Raw genomic sequence first — 15,372 nt, 5'->3', positions numbered from 1 at the left:
TCCTATTAATTCAAGAAATAGGATTCAAAAAGTTAGTAGTTTCACTCCTAAACATTCTTAATCGAGAATTATTTATTAACTTAACACATGTTTATCCATAGTCTATTAAATACAAATGGTGGGACCCATTAAAAGATTACCATAGACCCACATTTATTTTTAAATGATTTTTTTTTTCAAAAAGAAAATACTTTATTAATTACAAATTTGGTATAATTTGTAGGAAGCAACTTAATTCAACTTTTAAAAATAAATAACTCAAAATAGATTTATTAGATAAATAGCAAATACCAAATAAAGTTGGTTATTGTTTACCAGTAAGATCTCATTTAATATCTTAAATCAAATTAAAAAACATAAATTAATAGTGGGTTTCAAATGAAATAGGTCAAAATAGATTGTCAATTACAAAGGTGCAAGCCTTATATTAGTTTTTTTTTTAATTTAATTTTTGATAACTTAGTAAACTTCAAACTAAATTATATACACATTTAGTTACCCCGTACTTAGTACAGGGTCATTCTCTAATAACATTGTAAAGCCAAGCCTAAATCCCAACCCCGACCCATGTGAACAAGTCTTTGTGGAGCCATCTTACAAATATATCAAAGTAGTTTGACTTTTAGAAACCCCAAATACATGTAAAGTGGTAAACAGGTTATCAAAATTCTTAGAGGGTTTTTGATTGATCAAAGCTTTTCCGGTATCATGTTTTTGTAATAAAATAGATTTTTCCATACATTTGGTTTGTGGGATTGGAAGGGAAAAAATATTATTGAATATTCTTTCCTTTTTCATGTTTGGTTTGTTGGATCTAGGATGTTATAAGATGAGATGGAAAAAAAAAAGGTAGGATTCCATATCTTAGTTTTTGGGATATTGAATACCCTCTATTTTGGTGGGAAACAAGCGGGAAAGGAAAAGAAAAACTTGTTTAACATAAAAACCATGAGATCATATTTGCACCTCATAGAGCACACCTCACACCAACCTTGCAGCGCATCATGTGGATTGAGAATGTAACATCGCATGATCTTATCATTCACGGGAAGATGTTCCCAAGGCACTACTGCAATGCACTCTAAGAATGGTGTGAGATGTGCTCTGTGAGGAGCAAATCCAAACTCAAAATTAGACGCATGATTCATTAATAAATTATTACTTATTTAATAACATATTAATAAAATAATTTAATTAAAATTAATTTAATAATTAATTAATTAATATTAAATATTAATTAAATAATGACTAATATGTAATTAATCATTGATAATAAAACATTAAATAATAAAAAATATGGATAACTAATTAAAATAATTAACAATAAAAATAAAAATATTAACTAATTCATAATAAATATTAATAAAATAACATATTAACTAAAATTGAAATATTAATTCATAATCAATAATTTATTAACTAATTATCAACATTAATTAATTAATAATAAACATAAAATAACAAAAAGTAATCACCATTGAATTGAAGTTGATTTTCTTATTATTTTCCCTTCAACCATGCAAGAAATATGAAAAATTTCTCTCCATTTTCTCTTTATCCTTCCATCCCATCGCATCCCACCAAAATTTGTCTGGAACCAAACGCAGTTAAACATGAAAGAAAACAACGATAAAATACAACCGTGAAACCGATAAAGCCAAAGTGGGAGGTATTGGCACTAAGGAGAACTCATGGCTTCTACACTCCCAAACCTCTGTTGCTGCTCTCCGTCTATCACCACCACATCCACCACTACCCGCTTAACATCGTCTTTCTCGCCGCTCATCCCTCGTGGGTCCCATGAAATTGGACTGCGCATTGCTCGTTCCGACTTGCGCACCTCTGCTAAGTTCGAGAAATTCCAAGGTGAAGGTCCCGAAGGCAGTGTTGATGACAACCCATCACCTCCTTTAAAGACCCAGCAACCAGTTCAAGGAGAAGAAGAAGAGGAGGATGACAGGTTCTCTAATTTCTATTTTTAATATCTTTTCTGCTCCTGCTCGAATTCAGCCATTATCCTGTTGAATGTGTGTATATACGCTGGTATTCATTTTGATATTTTTTTGGTTATAAACGGCCGTAAAAGAACCAAATTTGATTTCTAATTTGAAAAAAAAATCATGGTTCCAATTGATTAAGAAGCCAAGCTCTAGCAATGGCTTATGAGGAATTGTAGCTACTCTCCTGCTGAAAAGGGGATAGAAGACTAAATTTGTTTATGAAGTTGTACTTTCAATATGCAAATAACAGGTAGAGTTTGATTTTTTCCAGCCACCATGTTGAAATTGAGTAGTTGGGTTGTTGGAAAAATGACAATTTAATTCAGAGAACTTGCAATTCTGTATTCTCTTTTAATGTTCGGGCGTCTCATGAAGGATTATGATGGGTCTCATTTTATGTTTTCAGTTGCTTACCTTCTGACTTGGAGGGTGCTGTAAGGCAATCAAGTCAAGCAAGTGCCATCTTTGTATCTTCTGGAGGGATGAGAGCAATAGTAAGTCTTATTCTTCAAAAAAAAATAATAATAATAATTTGGAGCAATGTGTATGTTTGTTTGTTTTTTTTGCGAAACCACATGAGGTTCAGAAATTGGGATCTCCCCAAATCTAGAATGGCCCATGTTCTTTGCTTGGTTCTATCGAGGGCTTGTCTTCTTGGCCTTGAAATGGCTATCCGTGCATGTGAATAATTTAATTCCAATTAGTCTGGCTTCTCTTTGCTTATTTTGAACTTTATTTCTCCATTATGGCCTTTATAGCAGTGTAATAATTGATATTTAATGCCTTCACATACAATTTCAAAGATTTGGCTAATTTCAGGCATCTCCATGATGAAGCCTCGGTTTACTTGTCAGCTAATACCTCCAAAATCAGGTTTTAAGTAATCACACTGATTCACATATTAGAAAACCAAAACCAATGGACCAAGGCCACCATTGTTCCTAGCATTCAGGTGGCCCACAAATGTATGGCAAGTCAGCCTCTAGAAGTCATGGCACAGAGACATTAATGTAAATAAGTACCAAATTGTATGTGTAAATAAAATATAGTAAAAATAAGAAAAAAAATTGAAGAAAACTATGGAGAACTGAAGTCTTGACACCTTTGGATGTCCTTTCCCATGAAATCTTATCTAAAAGAACCTAGTCCCAAACTTCTTGCTGACTTCGGCTTGGAGAATCACCATAATGTTCTTTTTATGAGCTTTTTATTTCTGAACCTTGCTCTTTGACTTGTTCTCTTTGTAAATACTAATCATGCTCATTTTTTTTTTTTTGTATGCATGTCTCTATATGTGTGTGTGTGTGTGTGTAGGTTGAGCTCTTAATCCCACAGTTGCAATTTCTTGATGATGAAGGGGCCCAAGCTGAGCTCTGGGAATTGTCAAGGATTTTCTTGGATACTCTTATTGAAGAAACAGGATGCCAGGTAAGGAAGAGTGTTGCTTTAGGGTTTTGTATATCAGAAAAGGAAATCTATTAATGAAGAAAGAGGCAAAATAAGAAAAAAGATGCATAGAAACATCAGGATCTACCAACTCCCAAGGGGGAAGGACTAACCTGAAGGCTAAGAAACCATAACTCCAATCAAAATATCATTAACAATAGGGTTTATTGATGGCTGGATCTGGTGGAGTTAGATGTTCACTCTGGTGACGACCAGCAATCTAGCCTTTCCAATGAAATGACAGTGACAAGGGCCTTTACTATCACCATTCATCCAAATATATTACCCCACTTGAGAGTCTCCCTCAACCATACCTGCGTTGGGGATCATATGTTAAATCAGGTTTACATCTTTTATGGATAGTATCTGTTGGGGAAAGATCTTCATGGATAAGCAAGTACAAGTTCCTACTCTTACAAATTAGCTATCTACACTGCAACTGCTTATAATCCTGTCATTTGTAGAAAGTAAAAGCGATCTTCCCTGATGCTGGAGCAGCTGCACTTCTTAAATATCGCTGGAAAGATGCAACTTTTGGATTTTCCAGGTATCCTCCATCTTTCAGTTGAATTTCCATTAAGAAATTCGGTGACCTTTCTTCTCAAACATCCAACAAAGCGAGGTGCATGTTGTTGTTTGTTTTCCTCATTTTTAATGATTTTCCTTTCATTTTTTGTGCTAATTATGTTCTGCATTGCGTGTTTGCAACATTTAGCTTTGACATCCCCAGATTGCCTATTTTATCAGTTAAATATGAGACATATAAACAATATTCTTTGTCACAAAAATGCTATGGTGATAGATTTGTTGCATTAGATTATTACAATTGAAAATTCAGTTCCCTGTTCCCTAACTTCCATTCTACAGTTTCCTTTTATCTTCTTTTCTTTTTTTCCCCTTGGGGAGGAGAGGGTTTGACTGGGGCTTTATAATGGCTATGAACATCCCACGTACAACCCTCTCTACCCAACCTACATTTAGCCAAAGTATCTGCTATAATCCATTGGCATCTATCTTAAGGACACTGAGCAGGTCCAATGGCTATGAATTTCATATCATTGGGGGCAGGGGTGGTTCACTAGGGCATTAAAATTGCTATGAGCTTCATTTCTCTATGTGGTAAGTCAATTTCCATTGTCCAATAGATTCCCTTTTAGTCCATATACTGGTACCCTTTGGATCATAATTCACTACTAAAATAGCCAACCCTTCTATCCCTAGCAATCAGAGTCCAAATGCATATGTAGCTTGTGCATCAGATCATGGATTTCCAAGTTTCTTGCTCAAATAACTGCAATTTGCAGATCTTGAAGTTTAAATTGCACTCTTTTATGATCCAATCTTGTAGTACTACAATAAAATCTATTGAAGATCACTCATGCTTGGTAACCTTTGTTCATTGACTTATCAATGAGAAAACCTTTTTTTTTTTTCATTGATTTTGTACTAAATTTGAAGGCATAGTTCTTGCTTAGGTCTTTCCTGCTGTTGAATGAAGTCTGAGTGAAAATTCATATTTAACCCAGTGAATCTGTCTGAACCCATGTAAAGTCATCAAATAGGCCATTCAATTGGCCAAATTTAACTTTGTAGCACTGTAAACCAATTTTGTTACATGCAGTCTTCAATTTTTTCTTCTTCCCTTTGTAGCATGTGTATTTATCTAAGTTCAGTGTGGAATGGCTCACATAATTTCATCTATACCTGGTTACTTAATATTTGCTGGTCATACAAATTAGACTGAAGGTAATTAAATGATGGAACAAGCAGGTTTCTTACCTTACCACTCATTCCACCGAGCTTTTAGTTATTCAAGCTCTATAATCTAGAATCTAGATTACACTCATTTGGCAATCTGAAATGTGCTTCAGTAGTTAAATTCTGCAATCGCAAAATTTTCAACTTGTGGATATTTTCTGGTCATACAAAGTAGACTGAAGGTAATTAAATGATGAAACAAGCAGGTTTCTTACACTACCACTCATTCCACTGAGCTTTTAGTTATTCAAGCTCTATAATCTAGGTCACACTCATTTGGCAATCTGAAATGTGCTTCAGTAGTTAAATTCTGCAATCACAAAATTTTCAACTTGTGGATTCAATAATATATTTTGAACAATGAAAACTGTTAATATAACATATGGTGTGTAGAGAACACTAATGTGGGCCCCACAGCTGTGGCTTCCACTGTGTTCGTAGGACAGTATGTGTAATTATTTGTTTCAGTCATGGTAGTGTTAGTTGGTGGTCAGTTTGTTATTTCAGTTTTATTTGCTTTATTTGTCATGTAAGTACTAAGGGCAGATCTATCCTTTCCCTATGTACTAAACATAACCTATAAATAATAAGAGAGTAGCGGCGGCAGATCATTAGAATCTGTTCCTTCTTTCAAACCTTTGTGTTCTCCAGTTCTTCTCCTCTCTTTTATTTCTTTCTCTCACATTTCTTCTACTTTTCCTAACCTGAAATCTATTAGGGTTCAAGGCTGATTGTAGTCTTGATCGTCTACTTGGTATCAGAGCCTATCTAGGGTTTCTCATGTGAGTCTAGTCCAGCCGACCACATGAGAACTATCTAGGGCTGGAAGTTTATGAAGAAGTATTCATTGGCTGATTCTTGGAGGTTACCAAAAGAGTTTAGCAGCTGTTGAAGATTGCCACGACTTGCAGAGTGTTGGTAATTAGGAAGAATCAGAGAAGGCTAGGGTTCGGGCAACCTTGGAAGGTAGCGAACAACATTCTCTGGGTAAGTCTGATTTATTTTCTAGAGACTGCTATCAGTCAAGATAGGTTGGACCTATCCAGAAGGAGTGGCCGAACTGTTTTAGGGTTTTCTCTCTATTCTAGGGTTTGACATTAACCTTGCGGCAAACCTAACTGTTGGGCCGGACTTTTTTTATCTTTTTGGAAAGTTCTTGTTTTAGCATTTTCTCTCAAAGGTGATCAGTTTTAGGGTTTCACATTGACCCTATGACAAGACCTAATTGTACGGACTGCTTGGAAAGTGCGGCTGAGCACTTATTTCAGACCTACGATTAAAACCCTAATTTTGGTCTAGCATCTCAGATTGCTCTCTAAGCTGGTTTCAGACCTATTTTTTGGTTTTGAGCTCTTTTAGGGGGTGAAAAACTGGTATGGACTGCTTGGTACTGTGGTTGCCGATTGGTTTCAGATCAGATTTATACTGGTTTCATGCATATACCTTGATTACAGATTGGGTTCAGATCAGACCTGCATTGATTCCATACTGATTTCTGATTGTGATCGACTGTCCAAGTGCTGTTTTCTGTTGTAGTGACCCTAACAGTTCGTAACTATTGATTCTTGATCAAAGATGGAGTTTAAAAATCAGGGAGAAGGTAGTTTTGGGAACAACAGTTATGGTAGTATATCTGAAACTGGTTTTCAGATTACAACTATGAGATTTGATGGGTCAAACTACTTGGAATGGGCCCAATCAGCCATGATGGCTATTGGGGGAAGGGGAAAACTAGGCTACCTCTTAGGAGATGTGACAAAACCTTCCAAGGTGGACCCAATGTACACCAAGTGGGTTCAAGAGAACTACTTGGTTATGGCATGGCTGTGTAATTCTATGCAACCACATATCAGCCGAAATTACTTGTGGGCAAAGACAGCCAAGGAGATATGGGATGTTGTGAAAGAAACCTATTCCCAACCCCTTAATGTTGCCAGAACCTATGAACTGAAGTGTGAAGTGAATAGTCTTAAACGAGGAGAGAAACCAGTTTCTGTCTACATCTCTACCTTGAAATCCCTATGGCATGAGATTGATCATCTAAAGACTCTTGAGTGGGAGAGTTCCAAAGATGCACAGACTCACAGAAAGCAAGTCAAGACAAATAGGGTGTTTGAATTTCTAGCTGGTTTGATTTCATAATATGACATTGTGAGGCAATAGATACTGACCAGAGATAGTGTGACCCACTCTCAAGCATACTCTCTGGTGCATAGTGAAGAGACCAGGAGGAAAGTCATGATGCAAACTCAGCCTCTTTCCCTAGCCTTGACAGCTGTTAAACCTAAGTCAGGGGGTGATCCAGAAAGGGACAGGAAGATGGAAGATAAACGGGACCTGGTATGTGAACATTGCAAGAAATCCAAGCACACAAAAAATACTTGTTGGAAGCTGCATCCTCATTTGGTCCCAGCAAAATTGAGAAATAAGAAGGGTAATGTTCATGTGGCTGTGAATACTAATTCAGCATCCTCGTCAGGCACAAAAGGCACACCCCTAGAGACCTTAGCTATAGTTTGGGCTGCCCTAATATAGTTGGAAAAGGAAGTTGGGAGTTCAGCTCAGCCATCTCAGTCACCATCAGCCCCTGCCACATCTGCATTTACACATTCAGGTACTTGAGCCTCAGCTTACCATGCTTCAGCTCCAGGTAATACTGAACACTATTGGGTAATAGATTTAGGTGCATCCGACCATATGACTAGCTTGCCATCATTGTTCACTACTTATCACTTGTCCTCCGGTAGAGATAGAGTATCCATTGCTGATGACTCTCTTGTTCCCATTTCTAGCAAGGGTGACATCAAGTTATCGGATATTATCTCTTTATCTTCTGTCTTGCATGTTCCTAAGCTTGATACTAACCTGCTTTCAGTCAGTAGTATTACCAAACATATGAACTGTTCAGTAACATTTTTTCCTGATCGGTGTGTTTTTCAAGATTTGGAGACGAGGAAGGTGATTGGAACTGGTTGTGAGACGAATGGGATCTATCTGATCGGAGAGAGTTCTCGTTGGGAAGAGCCAGTGGATAAGAAGTCCTTTGTTTCTCAATTTGTGAGTCCGGCTATGCTTTGGCATAATCGATTAGGTCATTTATCTTTCCGGTCCTTGAAGAGTCTGTTTATTGCTTTATTTGAGTCTGTTGAGTTGTCAAAGTTGAGATGTGAGAGTTGTGAGTTTGCCAAACATTGTAGAACATTTTATTCTTTGAGTAATAAAAAGAGTAATTATTCTTTTGATATTGTGCATACTGATGTTTGGGGCCCATATCACATCCTTTCTATGGGTGGATACAAATATTTTTTGTTGTTTATTGATGACCATACCAGGTTTTCTTGGGTCTATCTTATGCGTTTTCTAGATGAGGTTCCTGCTCTAACCCAAAACTTCCATCAGATGATTCTAACTCAGTTTGGGGCCAAAATCAAAGTTCTTAGATATGATAATGCAAATGAATACTTTGCTAAGCCATTGACCTCTTACCTCCTTAGTCATGGAGTTATTCACCAGAGCACTTGCCCTCATACACCAAAACAGAATGGGGTTGCCGAAAGGAAGAATAGGCACATCTTGGAGGTGGTTAGAAGCATTATGTTTACCTCCAATGTACCTATTCGCTTATGGGGTGATGCTATCCTCACGGCAGTATATCTCATTAATCGGGTTCCTTCCCAGGTTCTTGATATGAAAACCCATTTTTCCCTTCTATACCCAGACGAGGAGTTGTTTACTGTTCCCCTTAAAACCTTTGGTGTACCTGTTTCGTTCAGCTTCTCGGGCTCCATCATTCCAAGTTTGAACCTAAGGCCTCCAAATGCATTTTTCTCGGTTATGCACAAACTCAAAAGGGTTATTGCTACTATGATCCTATTTTAGGGAAGAAGTTTGTCTCCATGGATGTCACCTTCTTTGAGGAGACACCCTATTATCCTAGGGTTTCTCCTCAGGGGGAGAGTAGTGAGAGTGGGGATTTGGGTCTCTTTCCTCAGGGGGAGCATAGTGGGAGTGGGGCTGTTCCTTTACCTATTCCATCGGGTGATGAAGGCTGTAATGGTGAGGGTGGTCAGAGGGATCAGGAGTTGAGAGTCTATCACAGGCAATGTAGGCAGGTTGCTCCCAGTCATCGGTAGTCCAGGCCAGCTCCAGTCCCTTCTACGGCTTTAGATCCAGGTATTACAGTCCTAGAGCCAACTGAGACACCTTCCACTGTTGCCACTTCCCCTCCTGCGGATGACCTTGACCTCCCTATTGCCGTCCGTAAAGGGAAATGGCATTGCACTACATCTACAACTCACTGCATTTCCCAGTTTTTATCCTATGATCGCTTATCTCCCTCTTACTGGTCCTATCTCACTTCCATTGCCAATGTCCCTATTCCAAGAATAGTGCAAGAAGCCTTATCAGTTCCAGAGTGGAAAGGTGCAATGCAAGTTGAAATTGATGCCCTGTTGAAAAATAATACTTGGGCGTTAGTTGACCTACCCAAGGGAAAGAAACCGGTTTGATGTAAATGGGTATTTACTATGAAGCATAATGCTGATGGCTCCATTGAAAGGTACAAAGCCCGACTGGTTGCAAAGGGGTTCACCCAAACTTATGGTATAGACTACTTGGAGACCTTTTCCCTAGTAGCCAAGATGACCACCATCCGAGTTCTGTTATCCCTTGCATCAAGTCATTCTTGGCCCCTGTTCCAGATGGACGTTAAAAATGTTTTTCTGAATGGAGACTTACAGGAAGAGGTCTACATGCAGTTGCCCCCTGGATTCTATGATACAAAGACAGGTAAGAAGGTTTGCCGACTGAACAAGGCATTGTATGGTTTGAAGCAGTCACCTAGAGCCTAGTTTGATAGATTCAGACTAGCCCTTGGAAAATTCGGTTATGTACAGGCCCAGTCAGATCATACACTGTTCATTAAGAGGGTGGACTCCTCTCTGACCCTGCTTGCTGTATATGTGGATGATATTGTAGTGACAAGAAATAATAGTAGTGAGATTGAGTCCCTCAAACAGCTTTTTCATCAAGAGTTTGAGGTGAAAGATCTTGGTACACTACAGTACTTTTTGGGTATTGAGGTTGCTAGATCTAAAACAAGGGATTTTTATCTCTCAGGGAAAATATATTCTAGATCTGTTGGTGGAAACAGGAAAGTTAGGTGTTAAGCCTGCTGATACACCCATTGAACAAAATCACAAGATTAGTACAGAGGGCGGGGAGCCTCTTGAAGACAAAGTTATGTTCCAACGGTTGGTTGGAAAGCTCCTATATCTCTGCCTCACTCGGCCAGATATTAGTTATGTAGTTAGTGTTGTCAGCCAGTACATGCATTCCCCTAGAACTACTCATCTTCTTGCGGTAGAGAGAATATTAGCATACTTGAAGAGATGCCCGGGTAGAGGTATACTGTTCAAGAACAATAATCACATGAAGGTGGAGGTCTATACAGCTGCCGATTGGGCTGGGAGTGCTAATGACAGGAGGTCTACCTCTGGATATTGTGCCCTTGTGAGAGGTAACCTTGTTTCTTGGAGGAATAAGAAGCAGAGTGTTGTTTCCCGCTCTAGTGCTGAAGCTGAATACAGGTCAATGGCTAATGGAGTGGCTGAAATCCTATGACTGAGATCACTACTTAAAGAGTTGGGTATTGATTATGAGAAGCCCTTGATGTTGTATTGTGATAATCAGGCAGCTATTAATATAGCCCACAATCCGGTGCAGCATGACAGAACTAAACGTATTGAAGTTGATCGACATTTTGTGCGAGAGAGGGTCTCATCACAAGAAGTGTGTCTCCCGTATATCACATCCAACATGCAGCTCACAAATATCCTCACCAAGGCTATACCAAGGAAGAAGTTAGAGGCAGACCTATCCAAGTTGGGAATGATAAATATCTATTCCCAACTTGAGGGGGAGTGTAGAGAAAACTAATGTGGGCCCCACAGCTGTGGTCCCCACTGTATTCGTAGGACAGTATGTGTAATTATTTGTTTCAGTCATGGTAGTGTCAATTGGTGGTCAGTTTGTTATTTCAATTGTTATTTATTTCAGTTTTATTTGCTTTATTTGTCATGTAAGTACTAAGGGCAGATCTGTCCTTTCCCTATGTACTAAACATATCCTATAAATAATAAGAGAGTGGCGGCGGCAGATCGTTAGAATCTGTTACTTCTTTCAATTCTTTGTGTTCTCCAGTTCTTCTCCTCTCTTTTCTTTCTTTCTCTCACTTTTCTTTTACTTTTCCTAACCTGAAATCTATTAGGGTTCAAGGCTGATTGTAGTCTTGATCGTCTATTTGGTGATTATGTAAATGTATTACTAGTATATTATATATCCATTTACCTGCAAAAAAGATATTTGAATCTGGTCATATTTTTTCCACTTGCTGCCAATCTACAATTTGTAATCTATAGAGAATGTTCAGTTCATCCTTGTCTTGCATGTTAGGAAAGCATTAAGAAAATGCACATGCAAAATTTCCAGGCTTGAGTCAACATGTGTTACTACTGGTTATTCACCTGCCTAAAAGAATCCATGTGACATGTTTTGTTTACTAATTCTAATTTTGTGTTTTTATTGCGTTTTTTCTCGTATAAAGATAGTATCAATATCTTGGCTTATTGGTCCTACAATATTTAGTGGTTAAGTGTATTTAAATATTCAAATCCTGTTAGTTTTACTCCATCGTGGTTCTACCACTGAAAGCTTGGATTTTGAATTGGTCAAATGGTTTCTTGTATCATGTGAAGAGTTCTATTAATTGACTTATTTGGGATATTGTTGTTAACACATTAAATGGTTTGGTTAACACATATCTAATCTCCTTTGCCTTCTTTGTTATTCAATTCTTTTCATTTTTATGCAGTTTAAGTGACCGAAAGCCCGTTGAGAATGAAGACGAACTTGTGGTCATGTTGGTTCCCGACTACCAGATGTTAGAATATGTGGAGAGAATTGCATCTACTCTCTCAGATGATCCAGTAACTACTTGACCTCCCTTTTCTCTTGTTAAAAGTTTTTGTAAGCATGTATTTATCTTATTGCGGTGTTGATGATAGTTTCTGTTATTCTTGAAGCTCAAAATTAATTGTTTCTGAAAGCAATATTAAACTTGTAATAGTGCTATTCTTTTCTCCAAGTATGGTCATACAAGAAAAGGAGTGTGGAGATATCGCTTGAATTTCAGTGTCTATGCTACCACTAATTTATTAAGAGAGAATCAAAGCTCATTCTTATCCTGATTAGGGAAAGCAGAATACAACAAAAATAGCATCAACTTCATCCCCCCCTCCCCCTCCCCCACAAGTTCTATCTCACACAAACTGAACTGTTCCAAGCAGACCAGATAGTTTGACACTTGTATGTTCTTCCATGTCTTGTCCATAAAAGTACTCTCTTCTACAGTTTTCAGGATAGGAAGGATGCTTTTCCTCACACTGCATTCCTGATTATTATCTTATTAGCCAAGGCCTCTCATCATGTGGAATCCACGCCTTGTTAGTGAAGATGTAGGAGTCGGATTCAATGTGAGAAAACTGCGCCGCTACTTTTTAAGGTAGCTTTACTTTTTCACCTTGTTCTTTTGCATGCATAATTATAGCTCATATTTGTCATCTGTGAATTGATATGGATAACCACTAAAGTTATTAGATACTGAAAGGTAAGTACCCTATTTACAACTTTGAATCAGAAATATATGGATAACTGGGACCAACATTGGGTATTGGGTAGCAAGGGCAACTCGGACATTTTCTTTGTACTATAATATTCATTTTTACAACTTAATAAGGTCTTCCAAGTTACCAATCAAACAAACTATGAATCAGAGATGTTGTTTTATATATGGGATTTAATGTAATGTTATTAAGGTAAAAACCTGACCTGGTAAGGGATATGTATGCGAATCAGTTTGGCTTAGATATGCTTGTATTTTAGACAAATTATGGATAACTACCCTCCATAACTACTTTATCCATGCTTTAGTCCTTTTATCTCAAATTGGACCTAAACTCAAGGTCGAGTTTAATATAATTTGTTTTAAGGGGTGAGTCTTTTGACCAAAGGGCTAATGTTCTTCATACCTGCACGAGATAATTTGCCTATCTGTGCTACTCAATGCTTTTGTTTTAGCTTTTATTGGCCAGGCTACTATAACTTTACATTATCTATTTTGCAGCACTTTTACAGTAGTATACTCGATGAGACCTTTACCATCTGGTGCAGTATTTAGATGCTATCCAGGGTAAGAAGGAATTTATCACTTTTATATTCAAAATATTTCAGTATCTCCTCCATATGTTTAATTTTCAGTTTCTCTGCATCTAATTCCTATCTGTTAATCCCTTTGCTAGAATGTGGAAGGTGTTCTACGATGACAAGGATAGACCAAATCGATATTTACTTGCTAAAGAACAAATTAGCCGTCCTGATGCAGAAGAGCTTGAGGTTAGTTGCTGTAGTATCATTTTTCAACTTATGGGTAACAATGTGGATAATTGAACGGAAGGCTTGCATAATTTATATGAAGAAGAAATTTAATTAGAGTCTAGAAACTATGCAGTGCGAGTAGATCCCAACATTTGATGGTCTACCCATATATGCTTAATCAAGAAATTTACCTGATCAGATGATCATCTCCATCCAATCAATGACCTACTAATTAGTTATTTATGTAGGTCCAAGGACAGTGATGGTTTGATCTATACACGGTCTCAAGCATCATTTAGGGTGTCAAATGGAACAGATTTAAACTTTAAAGTACAGCATTGCAAAATTGCTCAAAATAACACTTGAGATGGTGTATTTGCTCCATCTTACCTGTTTGGACCTTTTATTTATTTACTTGTTTATCTATTTATTATAATTCTTTCTAGACCTTTTCCATGACTGCCCAAGGGAGTGCCACTCACCTGCATCCAAGTGAATGCTCTTACTAGCTTAAATGCTATTAGTAATTGGGTACTAGTGACTCGATCACTGTGAATAAGAGTTTTGATAGATTCCCTAGTCATGGATTCTCATATTTATGCAGATAATATTTGGGGATGTAGATGACAAGTCGGAGAAGGGCCCTTCTTTGCTGGCTAAAGCAGCAAGTATTTTTACTTCACTAAATCGTTTCATGAAAGCAATCTCAAAGTGATATCCTTTTTTTTTTTTTTTTGTTAAAGTCAAAGTGATATCTTTTTTGTATCATTTTTTCAGTGTAAATCTCAACACAAAAGTGCATATCATTTCCAGGTTCCATAGACTATTTTGTATTCTTCTGTAATGTTTATTCCATGTGTCAAACAATGTAAGTTCCTTGTGTTGTGCCTATACGTAACCTCTGTTGACTTAATTTGTTCAAATTGTGGAAAATAAAATAAGTATGCTGTACCTAGAGCAGCATACACTGAGCAAAAGTAGCAGCAGATAGATCATCTATTGGGTTCAGGGATGGGTGCCGTGCCTAGAGCAGGGAAAAGGAAAGAGCTACACTGTGTGGATAAAACTTTGTGTTGTGCATATTCAGGCAGGCCCAAGCGCCACTGGACTAGGTAGAACCAATTCCGAACTGATAATAATTGGGTATTGGTACCAGATCCTGGAACCAGAACCACATAAATTCACCACTTGAATGCTTCCACTTTACTAGTTATAATTAGGTAGGATTCATGACCCATCTCCTACATTGTCTTTTCATGGATCCAATCTTCTCCCTAGGGTGAAGAAATCCAAGAGTTGCATATACACTTACTCGTTTTCTGTTAGCATTCTCTTTAGTCAGGGCCAAGGTTCGAAATTTTGATATGTATTGGACCGTATCGGCCGATACGTATCATTTGGGGGCCTTCCCGATATGCCCTTACAGGAGTATTTCGGGTCAGTGGGTGGTTCAGGGGGTAGACCGGCCTTAAACTGACCTCTCTGAATCAGATTAAAAATAAAAATAAAAAAACAAAGAAAACATTTTCCATACAGGCCAATACACCCTATGGGCGTATCGCCCTGTGTCAATATTTTGAACGGTGTTGCTGAATTTGAATCCTATGGACCATTGACCCGAGTAACGTTCTCTAATTTTCTCCCATTAAGCAGAGGCACCTACTACATTTTTAATGGCTTGTTCTTATAAATTGTAACTCACCAACGATGGAATATAGCCTAAACCTAGCTTGCA

At 37.7% G+C, this 15,372-nt stretch overlaps 1 protein-coding gene across 1 annotated transcript; it reads left to right on the top strand.

Annotated features, from left to right (window-relative positions):
- The first annotated feature begins 1,589 nt into the window (after positions 1-1,589).
- On the top strand, positions 1,590-14,550 carry LOC148849162 (DUF1995 domain protein, putative (DUF1995)). Its single transcript, XM_088948135.1, has 9 exons — positions 1,590-1,960; positions 2,407-2,494; positions 3,315-3,428; positions 3,911-3,993; positions 12,076-12,190; positions 12,674-12,765; positions 13,387-13,452; positions 13,562-13,655; positions 14,242-14,550. Exons 1-9 carry the CDS (start codon positions 1,692-1,694, stop codon positions 14,350-14,352), a joined length of 1,032 nt encoding a protein of 343 aa, XP_088804261.1. The 5' UTR covers positions 1,590-1,691; the 3' UTR covers positions 14,353-14,550.
- Positions 14,551-15,372: the final 822 nt, after the last annotated feature.

The sequence above is a fragment of the Nelumbo lutea genome, chromosome 6 (assembly GCF_056320005.1).
Source record: "Nelumbo lutea isolate HS-2025 chromosome 6, American lotus-T2T, whole genome shotgun sequence".
Classification (NCBI taxonomy): Eukaryota; Viridiplantae; Streptophyta; class Magnoliopsida; order Proteales; family Nelumbonaceae; genus Nelumbo; species Nelumbo lutea.
Note: the sequence above shows the minus strand (reverse complement) of the source record. Positions and strands in the feature narration are given on the sequence as shown.